The 13,639-nt window shown below is 40.7% G+C and overlaps 1 protein-coding gene across 5 annotated transcripts in view; it reads left to right on the top strand.

Moving 5' to 3' along the window:
* Positions 1-1,615: 1,615 nt before the first annotated feature.
* Positions 1,616-13,639, top strand: part of virma (vir like m6A methyltransferase associated) — a 17,006-nt gene continuing 4,982 nt past the window's right edge. The window contains exons 1-15 of one of the 5 annotated variants that reach the window (XM_082149890.1): positions 1,616-1,754; positions 4,258-4,370; positions 5,281-5,367; positions 5,513-5,561; positions 5,878-6,040; positions 6,127-6,252; positions 6,554-6,781; positions 6,965-8,159; positions 10,028-10,552; positions 10,793-10,947; positions 11,121-11,203; positions 11,542-11,635; positions 12,087-12,631; positions 12,861-13,096; positions 13,221-13,639. The exon at positions 13,221-13,639 is cut by the window's right edge and continues 61 nt beyond it. In XM_082149890.1, the coding sequence (XP_082006016.1) occupies positions 1,692-1,754; positions 4,258-4,370; positions 5,281-5,367; positions 5,513-5,561; positions 5,878-6,040; positions 6,127-6,252; positions 6,554-6,781; positions 6,965-8,159; positions 10,028-10,552; positions 10,793-10,947; positions 11,121-11,203; positions 11,542-11,635; positions 12,087-12,631; positions 12,861-13,096; positions 13,221-13,639 (4,081 nt within the window). In that variant the 5' untranslated portion in view covers positions 1,616-1,691. Of the gene's footprint in view, positions 1,755-2,461; positions 3,440-4,257; positions 4,371-5,280; positions 5,368-5,512; positions 5,562-5,877; positions 6,041-6,123; positions 6,253-6,553; positions 6,782-6,964; positions 8,160-10,027; positions 10,553-10,792; positions 10,948-11,120; positions 11,204-11,541; positions 11,636-12,086; positions 12,632-12,860; positions 13,097-13,220 lie in introns of those variants that run through there. The other 4 variants (XM_082149889.1, XM_082149888.1, XM_082149887.1 and 1 more) reach the window with 4 other exon arrangements.

The raw sequence follows: 13,639 nt of genomic DNA, 5'->3' as shown, positions 1-13,639 counted from the left end.
GGCCACCGCCCACGTGACACAGGTAATAGATACCTGCCCAAGAGAAAGCCCTCCTACTGCTGCTGAGAAACAAGGACGTGGCAGGGCACGCAGAAAAAGCTCTAGTGCTACATGATGTGAGGGAATTCAGGATCTGTTTATTACACGTTGACTAATAAAATAACCCAGCATTAACACCTGCTCACCTGCCATCAAACACGAACAGGACGTAGCCTGTGTGTAAAAATGCGGCAAGGCACAATCAATTTTACAATTGTTCTACTAAATAAATATTTGCCTGACAAAACACATCCATATGCTTAAAATATGTCTGAAAAGGATCACCTCTAATTCTGTGTATTCGAGTGTAGGCTATACATCCTTTATTATTCATTGCAGTCATTGCAGAATTCAATGAGTGAATGAAAGATGGAAACAAAGCATGCACAAACCCCTCCATGCAACAAAACTTTACCAACACATGGTTTTGCCCTCACTTTATTAAGTGGCCAAATTTGTTCAACAGTGAAAGTCATGTTTGTTAGTCATTAAATGCAACAGAAGCAAAACTGTAGGCCTATTGGTGAAATGTCACTTCCTTCATTTGCGATAATCCTATATTTGCTCACTTCAGTTGATAGTTTAACAAACCTCAGCGCTTTATGTCATAAACAGAGAGTAAGTACACAACTCCTGCCCAACCTCGTGCGCCTCCAGCAGTGCTGTGTGTGACAAGTGTTAGGTGTGAAAATCACTGAAGGATTTCAACATTTTTCTTAATTCAAAGTTTGAGTGCTTTTATTAGCCTACCCTTTAGCAATGTTTTCTTTGTTAGCACCTGTTATCAGACTCTTTCAGGTCCTCATTAGGAGAATGAAGATGCATAATTTGTAAAGAAGCTTCCTTATGTTATTATGAGATGTAAAAATGGTAAAGCAAAAAGATTAGTTAAAGTCTTTAACATAAATTTGGAAACCCATAATTATATGTTTTTTTTCTTCTTCTAATCTTTCCCCTGTTATAATCTTCTGTAAAGGCTATATTGGCTACAGTGAAATTACTCTCTTGTTTAACCTTTTTTTTATTATTAATATTTATTGAACAATATCAATTTACAAACTCAATTAGGGAACAATAATATGCATATGAAAATATAAACAAATGACATGTAGCCTAATTAAATCTCTAGTCATATAGGCCTATCTAAATTTTGTGTCGGCTTAAACAGGTTTATGCTTATAAAATAAACCATTCAAAATTCAAGCATATTCAGTACAATAAACAAAAAGCATAATCTTCAGACATTTAAGGGGGACATAAAAAATGAAGCATGTACAAAATCTTAGATGGAAAGTGACTCATATGACTTTATATAATTCACCAAAGGATTATCTTCTTGTTTAACTTGCCTGATGCTTCCATAAAAAATGTCCCCATTCCTTATGAGTTAAAAAGACCCCAATTTATAATCTGCCTATTTCCAACAGCACTGGACTTCTTTCATTTATTTGCGAGAATCACTCAATCACTCAATTATTCCACTATAATTACTATTATATTATTCCATATTTTTGGTCATATATATGACTTTACTGAAATGTTTTAGCGCATTCACTAAAATCTAGTGATAGCAACAACACAACCGACAGTGATGTATGCCTTCAACTCCGGAAGTATTTTCTTTACCGGAAGTCCTAATGTGACCAAGAAAGATGGCGGCGGATTCTGCAATGGAGCTGCTCTTTCTAGACACGTTTAAGCATCAAAGTGCAGAGGTAAACTTGCGGAGTTTTCCATATTTACCCGTGTCTTTTAACAGCATGTTGCAGAGACTGTAAAGTCTAACAGACATAAATTTTTTTTGCGCGTTCTTAAAGTTTCCATTGTAATAACGCGTTGTGCGCTGTAAACAGTTAACTGTTAGCTTGCTAATTAGCATAGTAATTCATACAAATTCAATTCATTCAAGATAGAACTCACATTTTCATAGTAACGCATGTTATTCTTAATTTAAAACAATTACGTTATCAGACTATAGATGTTGTATGGCAGAGCAAACCTGATTAACGTTAGGTGTATTAGGTGTAAGTTGTTCCACGCAGCAAACAAACTTGTGGCTATATTGTTGTTGTTGGCAGCATATGTGTAGTTTCTATTAACAAGTAACGTTAGCATATACTGTGATAAATCAACGATTATATTAATTTGACAATAACATGCTCATGTATTGTTTTAAACGTAGAAGCCGTTGTTTGTGCAGTAACGCCTCTGGTGCTTACGGACATGTTTATATGACAGCACCGCATGTGCATGTAAACAAGGAGATTGTCTGTAATGTGTAGAACTTTACTGAGGTAGCCGGGGGTGAAAAAGTGTGAGGGATAGGGATTTGGACCCTCTGTATTTAATGTATCATTTAGCTGGAGATTAATATTTCAGTTTCGATTTATTTAGTCCCCACCTTTTTGTCAAGTCAAGTCACCATGTAATCAAAATGGGTAATTCTTTTTTCTTTTCTTTTTTATGTAATATTGCCGTATTTATTATCAATGATTTATCTTTGCACATCATTATTATTTTTAATGTATGTGCCCTCATAATCTTTAATCAAAATGACGTCCCCTCCCACTTGCAACGACATCTCTTCTCTGATGACGTGTTTACTGGCATGAGGGCAGGACAACCTGTCACTCACATGACATCACTGCAATAGCGAACCACAACCATCCAATCAATTCCAGATGGACAAAATCAAGTCCTGCCCTAAATTTTACTTGTTCGAGAAGCCTTTTCACCCGGATATACATCACAATAGGAAAGAAAAGACCTTTCGCAACTTCCGTTTCATGCGACTTTGAGATTTGACCATGGTTGCTTGAATGTTTTGTTCTGTGGATCTTGTGATTCTGTATATATACTGTATATATACTGTATATAATGTACTGTTATATAATCCTCTCATAATTTACTCACCCTCATGCTGTCACTTATATACATTACTTTCTTCTGTGGAACACAAGCAAAGATACAAAATAATAATTCTCTGAGAGTCCATATAATGCAAGTTTACATTGAATTAAATATCAGCACATTGGGAAGCGCAATGTAAGCGCAAAAAAAGTGATACTGAAGCACAGAGGATTTCACTTCCCACACATCATAACATTCTGCTGTTTATGTCAAGCTTGAACTCATATGACAGTTGTCAGGAAGCAATGGTTTATAGTTAAAGTTTTCAGTATTAGTATATATCCTAGACACACCTATCGTTTTGCTTCAGAATGTATTGTTTCATTAACTGAGGTCCTATGGATTACCATTGGGCTCATTTCGCATGGTTTTCAGAGTGTCAACTTTGGACGTTCCGTACATTTCCGTCATATTGACCCACAGAGATGGATTATTTTATATGAAGAAAATAAGACGTACACAACTGGCACAGCATGAGGGGGAGTTTGAGGTGCAGTATCCCTTTAAGGACTCTCATTCAATGTAGAGTCTTTTCTTAGTCAGCCTGGTTATTTCTGTTGTGTTTTTCATGATCAATCGCTTCTGTTTTTTCAATCATCATATCCAGAAATTTAACCCAAGAGTGAAAACGTGACTTGATGTTGACAAAATATCCAAACGAATGCATTCGTTACATTCACCTCTCTACAATAATGTCCTCACCTAATGAGAACAGACCTCATATGCTTTCAGCATAATATAATTGGGTAACTATAAAGATCAATTATAGTTCTTCTTAACTGATTACATGGCATGGATGGATTTTAATCCTGTATCTTAAGTTTCTTTACATGCTTCTTACATTTCTCCTTGCTCCAGTGTTTTACATGGTATCCTGTTAGTAAAGGCTGGAAACAGGTCTCTTGTCCTGGAATTTGGTCTTGTTTGGGTGTGTATATGTATGCTTGTGGTTTGTTAGTGCTTTAGTATTGTTGCAGTGATCTGCCACCCAACCGGTGTATTCCAACAGCTCTTTAGAAACAGGTTGGACAGGCCTGTTGCCCCGTGACAGTTTGTTGAGGTTCTGCCATTTTCAAAAAGAACTTGATTTCAGAGAATGCTTTTGCATTTCTGAATACCTTGAACCCTAGGAATCTTAATTCCAAGACTTTAACGGTTGAATAAGCCTGATTGTTTTTCTGCTCGGCTGGCTGCTCAGTCTGGGTGTGTTTATGAGAGATCTAGCCTTTGCATCAGTCTATCTGAGATTACATTTATCCTTGTCTTGATAAGCTTCTTAACATTTTTCTGTGTCTGTTCTCTTACAAGTTGACAAATGTGGATGTTGTGCGGTTTCCTTACGGTGTTCTGATCACAGAAGTAAGAGTCATTCCCCCTGGCATCAAAGCACACAGCAACCTGCCTGACAGCAGAGCATTTGGGTGAGAAAACAAAAACTCACACACGCTCAAAGAGTGTCTTATCTAAAACGACAGCAAACAATCATGTTTATAAAGAATCAAGCTACTACTATTGAATCTCTCTACATATTCACTGCTTATTTTTATCATATGTTATATATCATATAACTTCAACAGAGAAGTTATGTGATGTCTTATTCCCTTTAAAGAACCAATGAATGACATCAATAAAATGTAAATATAATTACTAACTTTAAGTCATTTTTTGTATTTTAAATCTTTTTGTAACATTATAAATGTTTTTAATGTCAATTTAATGCATCCTTGCTAAAAAAAAAAAAAAAACACATTCAGACAATCCACCGATTAGACAATGTTGTAAATATGCCATTTTTAACATCCCTAATTTTCACTACATATATTATGACAGCTAACAGCGCTTCTGCCATGTTTACAGTGTGTACAAACTGTCCCAGTGCTTCTGTAGTGCACAATAGGACATGAGTTATACTGTGGTATCCTCACAAGTGGAATGGCTGGAGGACAGTTGAGGAAATTGGAAAAGGTTTCTGTGGTTGCTATTGTTCTTTCTTTAAAAACAAATCCACCACACCCCTTATTCTCCGACCACTCTCAGCTTTTCCCATGATCTCATCCCAGATCTCAACCTGTTAAGAGAACAATGAGAGAAAAGAAAAGTTTGTTTTGATAGGACAAACAAAAAATTATTTCTTATTCTATTCCTTTTAAATGATCATATTAAATATGTAACAATAAATCTGTACTGAAAAAGAGGGATTTCTAAAATGATTCCTGCTGGCTAACTGATTTACAGGAAGTTTGATTAGACAGAAGGTGGCTGCTGATGGCAAATAGGGGTTTCAGGTTTGGTTTTTGACGGTTACAATGCCCCCCTCCTGTGTATTTTCAGGGAAACAGCCCCTCACGCATTCCAGTTGGACCTGTTCTTCAACAATGTGTCCAAACCCAACGCTCCAGTGTTTGACAGGCTGGGCAGGTACTAAATAAACTCACACATACACACCTGTGTAGGACAAGCTCAGCGAGAAATACAGTATTCCATCTCACAAATCTATAGCTGAATAGATGCATGTACTCTTTGATTGTTCAAATCATTGATGTTGGTGTTTGTTTCACACTAGCCTCGAGTATGATGAGAACAAATCAATCATCTTCAGGCCTAATGGAAAGGTAAGATACCCTCTCATTACAGCCCAGCATCGTATTTCCATGTAAAAACATGCATGGACTAATATGTTTGTGGTTTCTCCAAAACTGCTGACAGCAGCTTTCCTCTGCTCAGTAAATACTTCAAAAGCATTTTCCCAAATCCACAATATATTTGCACATGCCTCTGTAATGACTAAAGCTCTCAGCTCCTGCTCTCACATGGCTTGTATGCAAATCAGCCTTCATTTGTGTTTTAGACTGAGCGAGTCTTTTTGCCCCACCCCTCTAGATTCTCACACCGTGCCCAAATTTAATTTTTTTCTTTGTGTTATTAAAGATAAACACAGATGGGTTGGTCCTGCGTGGATGGTACACATGCCTGACGGTGGCAGTGTATGGTACGGCAGAGCGTCCTCACAGCCACGAGCGGGACTCTCCACCACCTCCTCCACCCCCTCCGCCTCAGCAGCAGCTGGGATCCAAGAGGAACATTAAACTTGGTCAGCACAAACATTTTACACACAAATCTGTAATGTCATTGCTTCATGTGAAAAATTAAACGTGAGTGTTTGTGAATATCTAGCAGAGTGGGAGAATGAAGAGCAGTTTAACGGCAGCCCACCCAGACCACAACCCAGAGGGCCACGGACCCCACCGGGACCACCTCCTCCAGACGACGATGATGAGGAGGCGCTACCTGCACCTGGTCAATGTATGTCCATGTGGAAAAGATGTGTATATATACAGTGGTAGTCAGAGTGCTTCTGTTTTGAGTTTTCCTAATTTCCTAAATTTTTGATAATGCATGTCAAATAATATGTTATAGCCATAACAATTTGAGTGAAAACTCAATATAATCTTATTATTTCTTCATTTTGTATCAATATTTATTTGCTCAATATTTAAACCTGGTTTAAATTTGTTTTATTATTGCATTTTTGTTATATTCTGACCCTTAAACTGAAAAAAAGTAGTGCTGAGCACTGAACTTCGCTGTGTTGTCTGTGCTTTAGGTCCAGTGAAGGTGGAGAACACAGAACAGGGTGATGATTACCTGGAGCCTGTCTCACCTGAGCGAGGTTCTCTTCCTGCTGAGGAGACCTACTCGGACGCAGAGCAGGAGGACGAAGAGGGACCGGCTGATGATGAGGTGGATGAAGATGTGCCGTCTGAGGGAAGCGAGGGGGATGAAGATGAGGAAGATGAAGTGGGTGATGAGGTGACAGATGAAGATGCAGAAGGTGAGTAAACCAGGTGTTCAGGGGAAAAATGACCCAGATATTTCACGTGTGTGGACAAATAATCCTCTCTTATTGAAATTGTTATTTGCTAGATTTGCTCAGCCAGTGACAGTGTAACAGGTTTTCCATTTGTGCTTTGGAAAGGCAACTGGTGTGTGACGTGTTTTGTTTTTTTGTCTACAGGTGATGATGGATATGAGCAGATATCCAGTGATGAGGAGGATTTGGAGAGTGGGGCTTTCAAGCTGCCTGCCTTTGACCTAGACTACACACCTGAGGACCTCGCCGCACTCCCGACTGTTCAGTACGATCCGTACGAGCGTGACCTCCGACCCCTCCAGCACTTCAACCCTCCGCATATCACGCGATATGAGGCGGAGCTAAAACGCCTCAAAACGGTTGATGTCCAGGACTCAAGCTCCTCGTGGGCTGAGTCTGCTGCTAAACTCTCAGAGCTGTTAGAGGCCTGGGGGGAGGGGCAGGGGGCAGAGCGAGGGGCAGGCTGGGTAACTGCATTAGAGGAAATCCCTGCCTTTCTAGTAAAAGGATTGAGCTTCCTCTCTCTAAAGGACCCTAATGTGCTGAGCGAAAAGTTGAAGCGGTTGGTCGACTGGAGCTGTGAAGCTCTTAATTTAGACTCTGCCCTGGCACAACCCATAGCTCTGAACCTGCGCCAGCTCAAAGCAGGAACCAAACTAGCCTCTGCCCTGGCCGACTGTGGTGCCCTGGTTGTGCAGGATCTGCTGGAGAAAGGGATTGTTGGCAGCCTCCTGGGGTTGCTTTTTGCAGAGCACGTTTCATCCACTCTGAAACTCTACGTGCTGCGCTCTCTCGACAGTATCATCAGTGAGCCAAAGGCCATTGAGACCCTGCTCAGAGACCACCACCATGACAATGATGGAACAAGTGGGTACCAGCGTCTGCTGGACCTGTTTTTGTTGGACCAGACCGTACGTGTCGCAACGGCAGGTGCAGCTATTTTACATAAGGGACATTTTTATGAGGTTTTGACTGACCTGCAGAGGACAGCCAGCATTTGGGCTGAACGGCATGCCACGGGTGAGGTGGGTGAGCGAGAGGAGAGCGAGAGAGAAGGAGGGGAGAGAGACCGAGCAAGCACTGAGAGGGAAGGAGAAGAGAGAGAGGGGGAAACTCAAGAGGTAGAGCGGGAAAGCCCAATGGACATCGATACCTTGCTGGAATCTGCCTCTTTGTCAGAAGGTGACCTGGAGAGGCTGCAAGGTCTCCTGGAGGAACTGCTCCACCTGCTGGAGACAGCACCGCACTGTATGGTACAGCCTCCTGGGAAAGCTTTTCCCACCAATGCCCGGATTACTGGGCCACCAGAGCGGGATGATCCTTATCCAACACTGTATAGGTCAGTATCATGTGGCTACAAAACTGATCTTGTTTTTTTTGTGATAATTAATATTAAAGCTACGCTATGTAGTAACTATGTTCAAAATGTATAGAATGAACGAGTACATCATGAATCCATCTTCCAAACTGTGTTTTTGTCTTATCTTGAATCACTACGGTATGCCTATAAGTGTTTATATTCTGACTATTTAGATCAGGGGGGACGACAACCACTGCGGAGTAGCCCAGTGACAAGGGCTGTCGCAATAATTGCAATATTGTAATACCCAGATACTGACAAGCCATCCGCAGACTGTTTTTTTGTTGTTGTTTTTTTCATAAGGCTTTGCCCATGTTTTACACTTTAATCATGTATATTGAATAAGTTGAAGAGATCGTTTACCCAAAAATGAAAATTCAACTTGAGGGTGAGTAAATGATGACAGAATTTTTATTTTTGGGCGAACTATCCCTTTAATGATAAGTGTGAATAATGTAATTTGGTCCCACTTTATTTTAAGTGGCTTTAAGTACTATGTACTTACATCGAAATGTAAGTACAATATACTTATTGTGTTCATGTTTTATTATAAAACACTTTTGCTGCTATTGAGGTGTGATACAGGTAAGGTTAGGGACAGGTGTGGTGGTATGGGTAGGTTTAAGGTTGGGTTAAGGTGTAAGGGAAGGGTCAACAGTGTAATTACAAATGTTATTACATAAATTAATTACAGCTGTAATTACATGCAGGTATTTTTTTAAATATAAGTACAATGTAAAAAATATGTATGTACACAATAATTCCATTGTATCAAATTATTAATTTCAATGTTAGTACATAGTAGTTAAAGCCACATAATATAAAGTGGGACCGATTAGCACTAAACAAGCCTAAACTGACACTGATATCAGAGAGATATCGACTGAGCATGTTACCTGCGTCTGTCCTTCTTCAGGTCAAGTCAAGTTTGCCATGTTCGAAGAGGAATGCAATATCTTTGTCGTAGCATCATTTCAAAAGACATCAGCGTTGGTCAATGCATTGAATCAATGCCATTGGTCTCTATGAATGAAGTGAAGCATTAGCTTTAGTGTTACCCCGGCGATACATTGCTGGTCGGTTGAGCTTTGTAAAGTAGCGCTCAAAGTTGAAATAATTCCAAAACCTTGTTTCATTAATGAATAAATCAACGTTTTTGAAAGTATTTGTTGAATGAACAGTTTAATAACTCACTCAAAGACAGTCCCTTGGCGCCACCTAGTGCCGTAACAACGCAAATGCACTGACTAACAGCCTCTCTATAACGCGCAGAGACAAGTGCTGATACTGGTGAAATATCAGTAGTTTTAGAAAGCCTCTGGTCCAGTCAGATTCGAGAATCAGAACTAACTGTTATATATATAACAATAGCCTAACAAGCTTATTGTCAGGTTTATGTTCTGTTATGGGGCCCCTTATTTTGACATTCTGTTCTGCTTCCTTTAGTTCCTATTTACCTTCTCTGTTTAGTGTTGGTTTCATTGGTTTGTTTGTCCTTGTTTGTTTTTATAGTTGTGTATTAGTTTCACATATGTCTAGTTTACTTTCCTTTGTTCTACCACTGTTTATAAAGCCGTGTTTGTTCTTGGTCGGTTGTCTGTTATGCATTGTGGTTTGCGTTATTCTCCTGCGTGTTCATTCAGAGCATTTGGATTATTAATAAAGCCTGTTTTATTTTTGAATCTCCTTTGTCATTGTGCCTGCTGATCGCGTTGTTACACTTATTTAAATAGCAAAAAAAAATGTGGGGGTTTATTTACCGCTAGAGTGCCAAAAGTTACATGGTGTACATTTAAGTTCAAATATATAACATCTCTTTAATTATGTTTTTTTTTTTTTTTTTACAGATATATGCATGCATGTCACCTTCTGGAATCCCTGGCAGTTGTTCTGTCGTATTCGGCTACATGTGCCCACATCGGAGTCCTGCAGGCTGTCAGAGAGCTGATGCGTTTCCTGTCCCAGTCCCAACAGGGTCTCCTGTTCCTCCTTAGCCAGCACGAAACCACAAATTTGCTGCTTCGTCTCCTCACACCCCTTACTCACCTGACCCCACCCTCTCACTTGACTCCGCTAACGCCCCTTTCAGAGGTTGAGGGTGAAGATGCTCCTGCAGGTGGAGAGGGGTCGATTGATGATGGTTTTTGGGTCTGGCTTATGCAAACTCTACATGCATTACAGGGTGTTGCTGAGCTAAACGGGGCTGAGCTTGAAGATGGCGATAATCCAGATGTTTTGGCAACACTTCACAGCCTGTATCTCATTGGCTTTAGCAGCACAGGCCGAAACGCTGTTGCACACGCTTTTAGCTTGGATAATAACCTCAGCTGTCTGGTCAACCTGGTAGAGTTCCATGCAAAAGAGGGCCAAGGGTGAGAATATATGACAATGGTTGAAATAATGTCTGATTTATCAAGCATATATTTTGGCAATCTATATTTTGACAAATAAGAATGTGATAAATGTTTTTTGACACCATATACAGAGGTTAACACTCAAATGGGCCATATACAGAGCCCTGAGGCACTCCATAGTCATTTTTATTTAAAATTAATATTTCTTCCTAAACGTCTTGTTCTCTCTAACCTGCTGGCTGTCTCTCACTCTCTCAGGGAAGGTAAAGCAAGGAAGTCTGTAACATATAACTATGCCTGTATGCTTGTACTGCTGGTGATTCAGACGTCAAGTGATCTCCGTATGATGGAGCAGTATGCCGCTCCACTTCTTAATGTTTGCAAAGCTGATGAAAACAATGCCAAGCTTCAAGGTTAGCCTGTTTCTCTTTTGCAGCCTACCAAACACTTCATTGTCAGCCAAACCACCAGTCCCATGCTTTATTAAGAAGAATGTTTTTTTTTCAAGGCCTTAAAAGCCATTTTATAAATTTAGCAAATGTAAGTGCTTTCACATCTGACCTTTATGATTAAATATGTTTTTCAGAGCTGTCTAAGTGGTTGGAGCCACTTGAAAAATTACATTTTGACATCAGTGGCATTCCTACACTTATTGAGTACATAAAGCAGGTGAGCTTATCAACCACATTAAAACTTTTATTGCATTTTAGGGGTTTTAAGATGATAGAGAATGAGGTAGAGTATGTATACCCAGTTAGGCATTGATCAAGGCATTATAAAACACTGTAAGTGGGCAATTCCACGCAAAACTGTCACATCCATAACGCCAACTAAATACCATGGCATTGTGTTGGCGTTATGGATGTGACAGTTTTGCGTGGAATTGCCCAACTCCTTTACTCATATACACAAATGCTATTTTTATATGAATGGGTCATTCCATAATAAAGATATCATGTTTTATTAAATATGGTGAAGAAACTAAGTTTTGCTGTTTCCGTTGCCAGAATCTGGAGAACTTGATGACAGCAGATGGAGTGGGTCTTGTAAGTGCTCTCAGAGTGTTGTGCCACATTGCTTGCCCTCCAGCTTCTGTGCCAGGTACTGTATGCCTTAATCTTAACTTTGCTTGTCTTAGCTAGATACTAAACAGAGGAGACATGACATAAACAAATTAAATGTGTAAAAAACATCAGATTTGTGCGTTAGGCTTTGCAGAATAAATGCACATAACATTGCTTACAATTGCACTATAAAAGCACTGAATAGACCTTCCACTTTAAATTTTAAGGGATGTATTTAATGGCATACTTGTTTTGCTGCATTATCTAAATTGTTATAGAGAATTGTTTAGATGGTACTGAAATTTCAATTCAATTCAAATTTATTTGTATAGCGCTTTTGACAATATGTATTGTGAAAAGCGCTATACAAATAAATTTGAATTGAATTGAATTGGTATTGATTGACTACTGAAATGATATTGTGACAACACTAGTAAATACCAATAAGAATATTAACTTATGTGTCCTGACTCATTGTGTGTGTGCAGGTCAGCAAAAAGACTTGAAGTGGAACCAGGCAATCATAGCCCTCTTCAGTGCAGAGGGCATGGACACTTTTATTAAAGTCCTCCAGAAGCTTACATCACTGCTGTTGCTGCCATGGCGACTACATGGGCCAATGGGTCCAATAGCACAGCGACTCATGATGCTGTCAGTGGCCTCCTGCTCGCTGAGACTCATCCGAGCCATGCTGACAGAGCTGCTCTGCGGGGGAACCTGTGAGTTCCGTGACGTGCGTGTGCCCTCCGTCTGTGTCGCCCTTCACAAGATCCTCTGCTCCACCCCGACAACGGGTCGCCTAGATGCGGAGGAGCTGTGTATCCAGGGAGACGTGACAGAGATAATGTTAACTTTCACACATGCGGTCAGTGAACAGGAGACGGGTTCAGAGGAGACCGTGGCTGGAAACAGCTGGTCTCTGATGTTGAAGGAAGTGTTGAACTCTATACTGGCTGCTCCAGAGAACATCTACAGCAGCCTCAGTCTGCTGTCAGAACTGCTTCCTCTGCCTCTGCCCATGCAGACCACACAGGTACTGAACACACACATACGGCTTCAAACACCTGTCACTGCTTGCTGCTGATTGTCCCACTTACAGGAGCTCTGTTCCAAACCCTAGATAGCTGCCTAGTGTCTTAAAAAAAAAGGGGAAAAAAGCAGGAAATGTATGCTTCTGTAACTATTTTGTGTATTAATTAAAGTATCTGTAGAAAATAGTTTAATTATTTTCATCTCTTGCCATCTCCCTCTTCCTCTCTCAGGCACTGTCAGTGCAAGACATTGGGGTGGCTATGAACACACGAAAGCTGTGGAGTGTGCATTTACACGCCCAGGCTCGAGTATTACAGGAAGTACTGAGGTGCGTTTGTGTCAGCAGCTGTCCGCCTCTCCTCTCCTTGCTCCGCCGTGTTTGTGTACAACTCTGCGATCTTGCTGCACCCACTGCAACTTTGGTGATGAGGACATTGTTGGAGCAACTGCAGGAGGAAATGCAGCAGTAAGATCACATTCATCACATTAAGGAGTTTGTTCATAGTTTGAGAATTTGTTTGAATAAGATCGGTTGTGGATGGATTAGCGTGTGTGTATATACTCAAATGGATTGTGTGTTGTGTGTTTAGGGAGGCAGCTGGCTCACGCTTGTTAAGGTTACTAGCCCTCCTCGACTCGCTGGCATCTCAACGGGCTTGCAAGACGGCCTTGTTGGCTCTCCTGAGTGGGTCTGCACGCATTGAGGTGCGGAGTGATGGGAAAGTGGAGGACAAACTATCAGAGCTTCTTCCCTCCCTGCTCGCCATGCTTGTCCTACCTGCAGATGCCGGCCTGCCAGCACAGCAGAACGCTGAATTGACAGCTTCCATTTTTCAGTCACTCTGTGACCAGGACGTGTCACTGGTTGTGAGTGGCTCGGGTGAAGCGTCAGTGTCCGAGGCTGAGCAGCTGGCCAACTCGCTGCCGACCAGAGACATGATGACATGCATATGTGACGGGATGTTGGAAGTGTTGGGAAATTCACACAGCAGCTATGCGCTCCAGCTCA

Source organism: Leuciscus leuciscus (assembly GCF_965113295.1).
Source record: "Leuciscus leuciscus genome assembly, chromosome: 20".
In the NCBI taxonomy this organism is placed as follows: Eukaryota; Metazoa; Chordata; class Actinopteri; order Cypriniformes; family Leuciscidae; genus Leuciscus; species Leuciscus leuciscus.
Note: the sequence above shows the minus strand (reverse complement) of the source record. Positions and strands in the feature narration are given on the sequence as shown.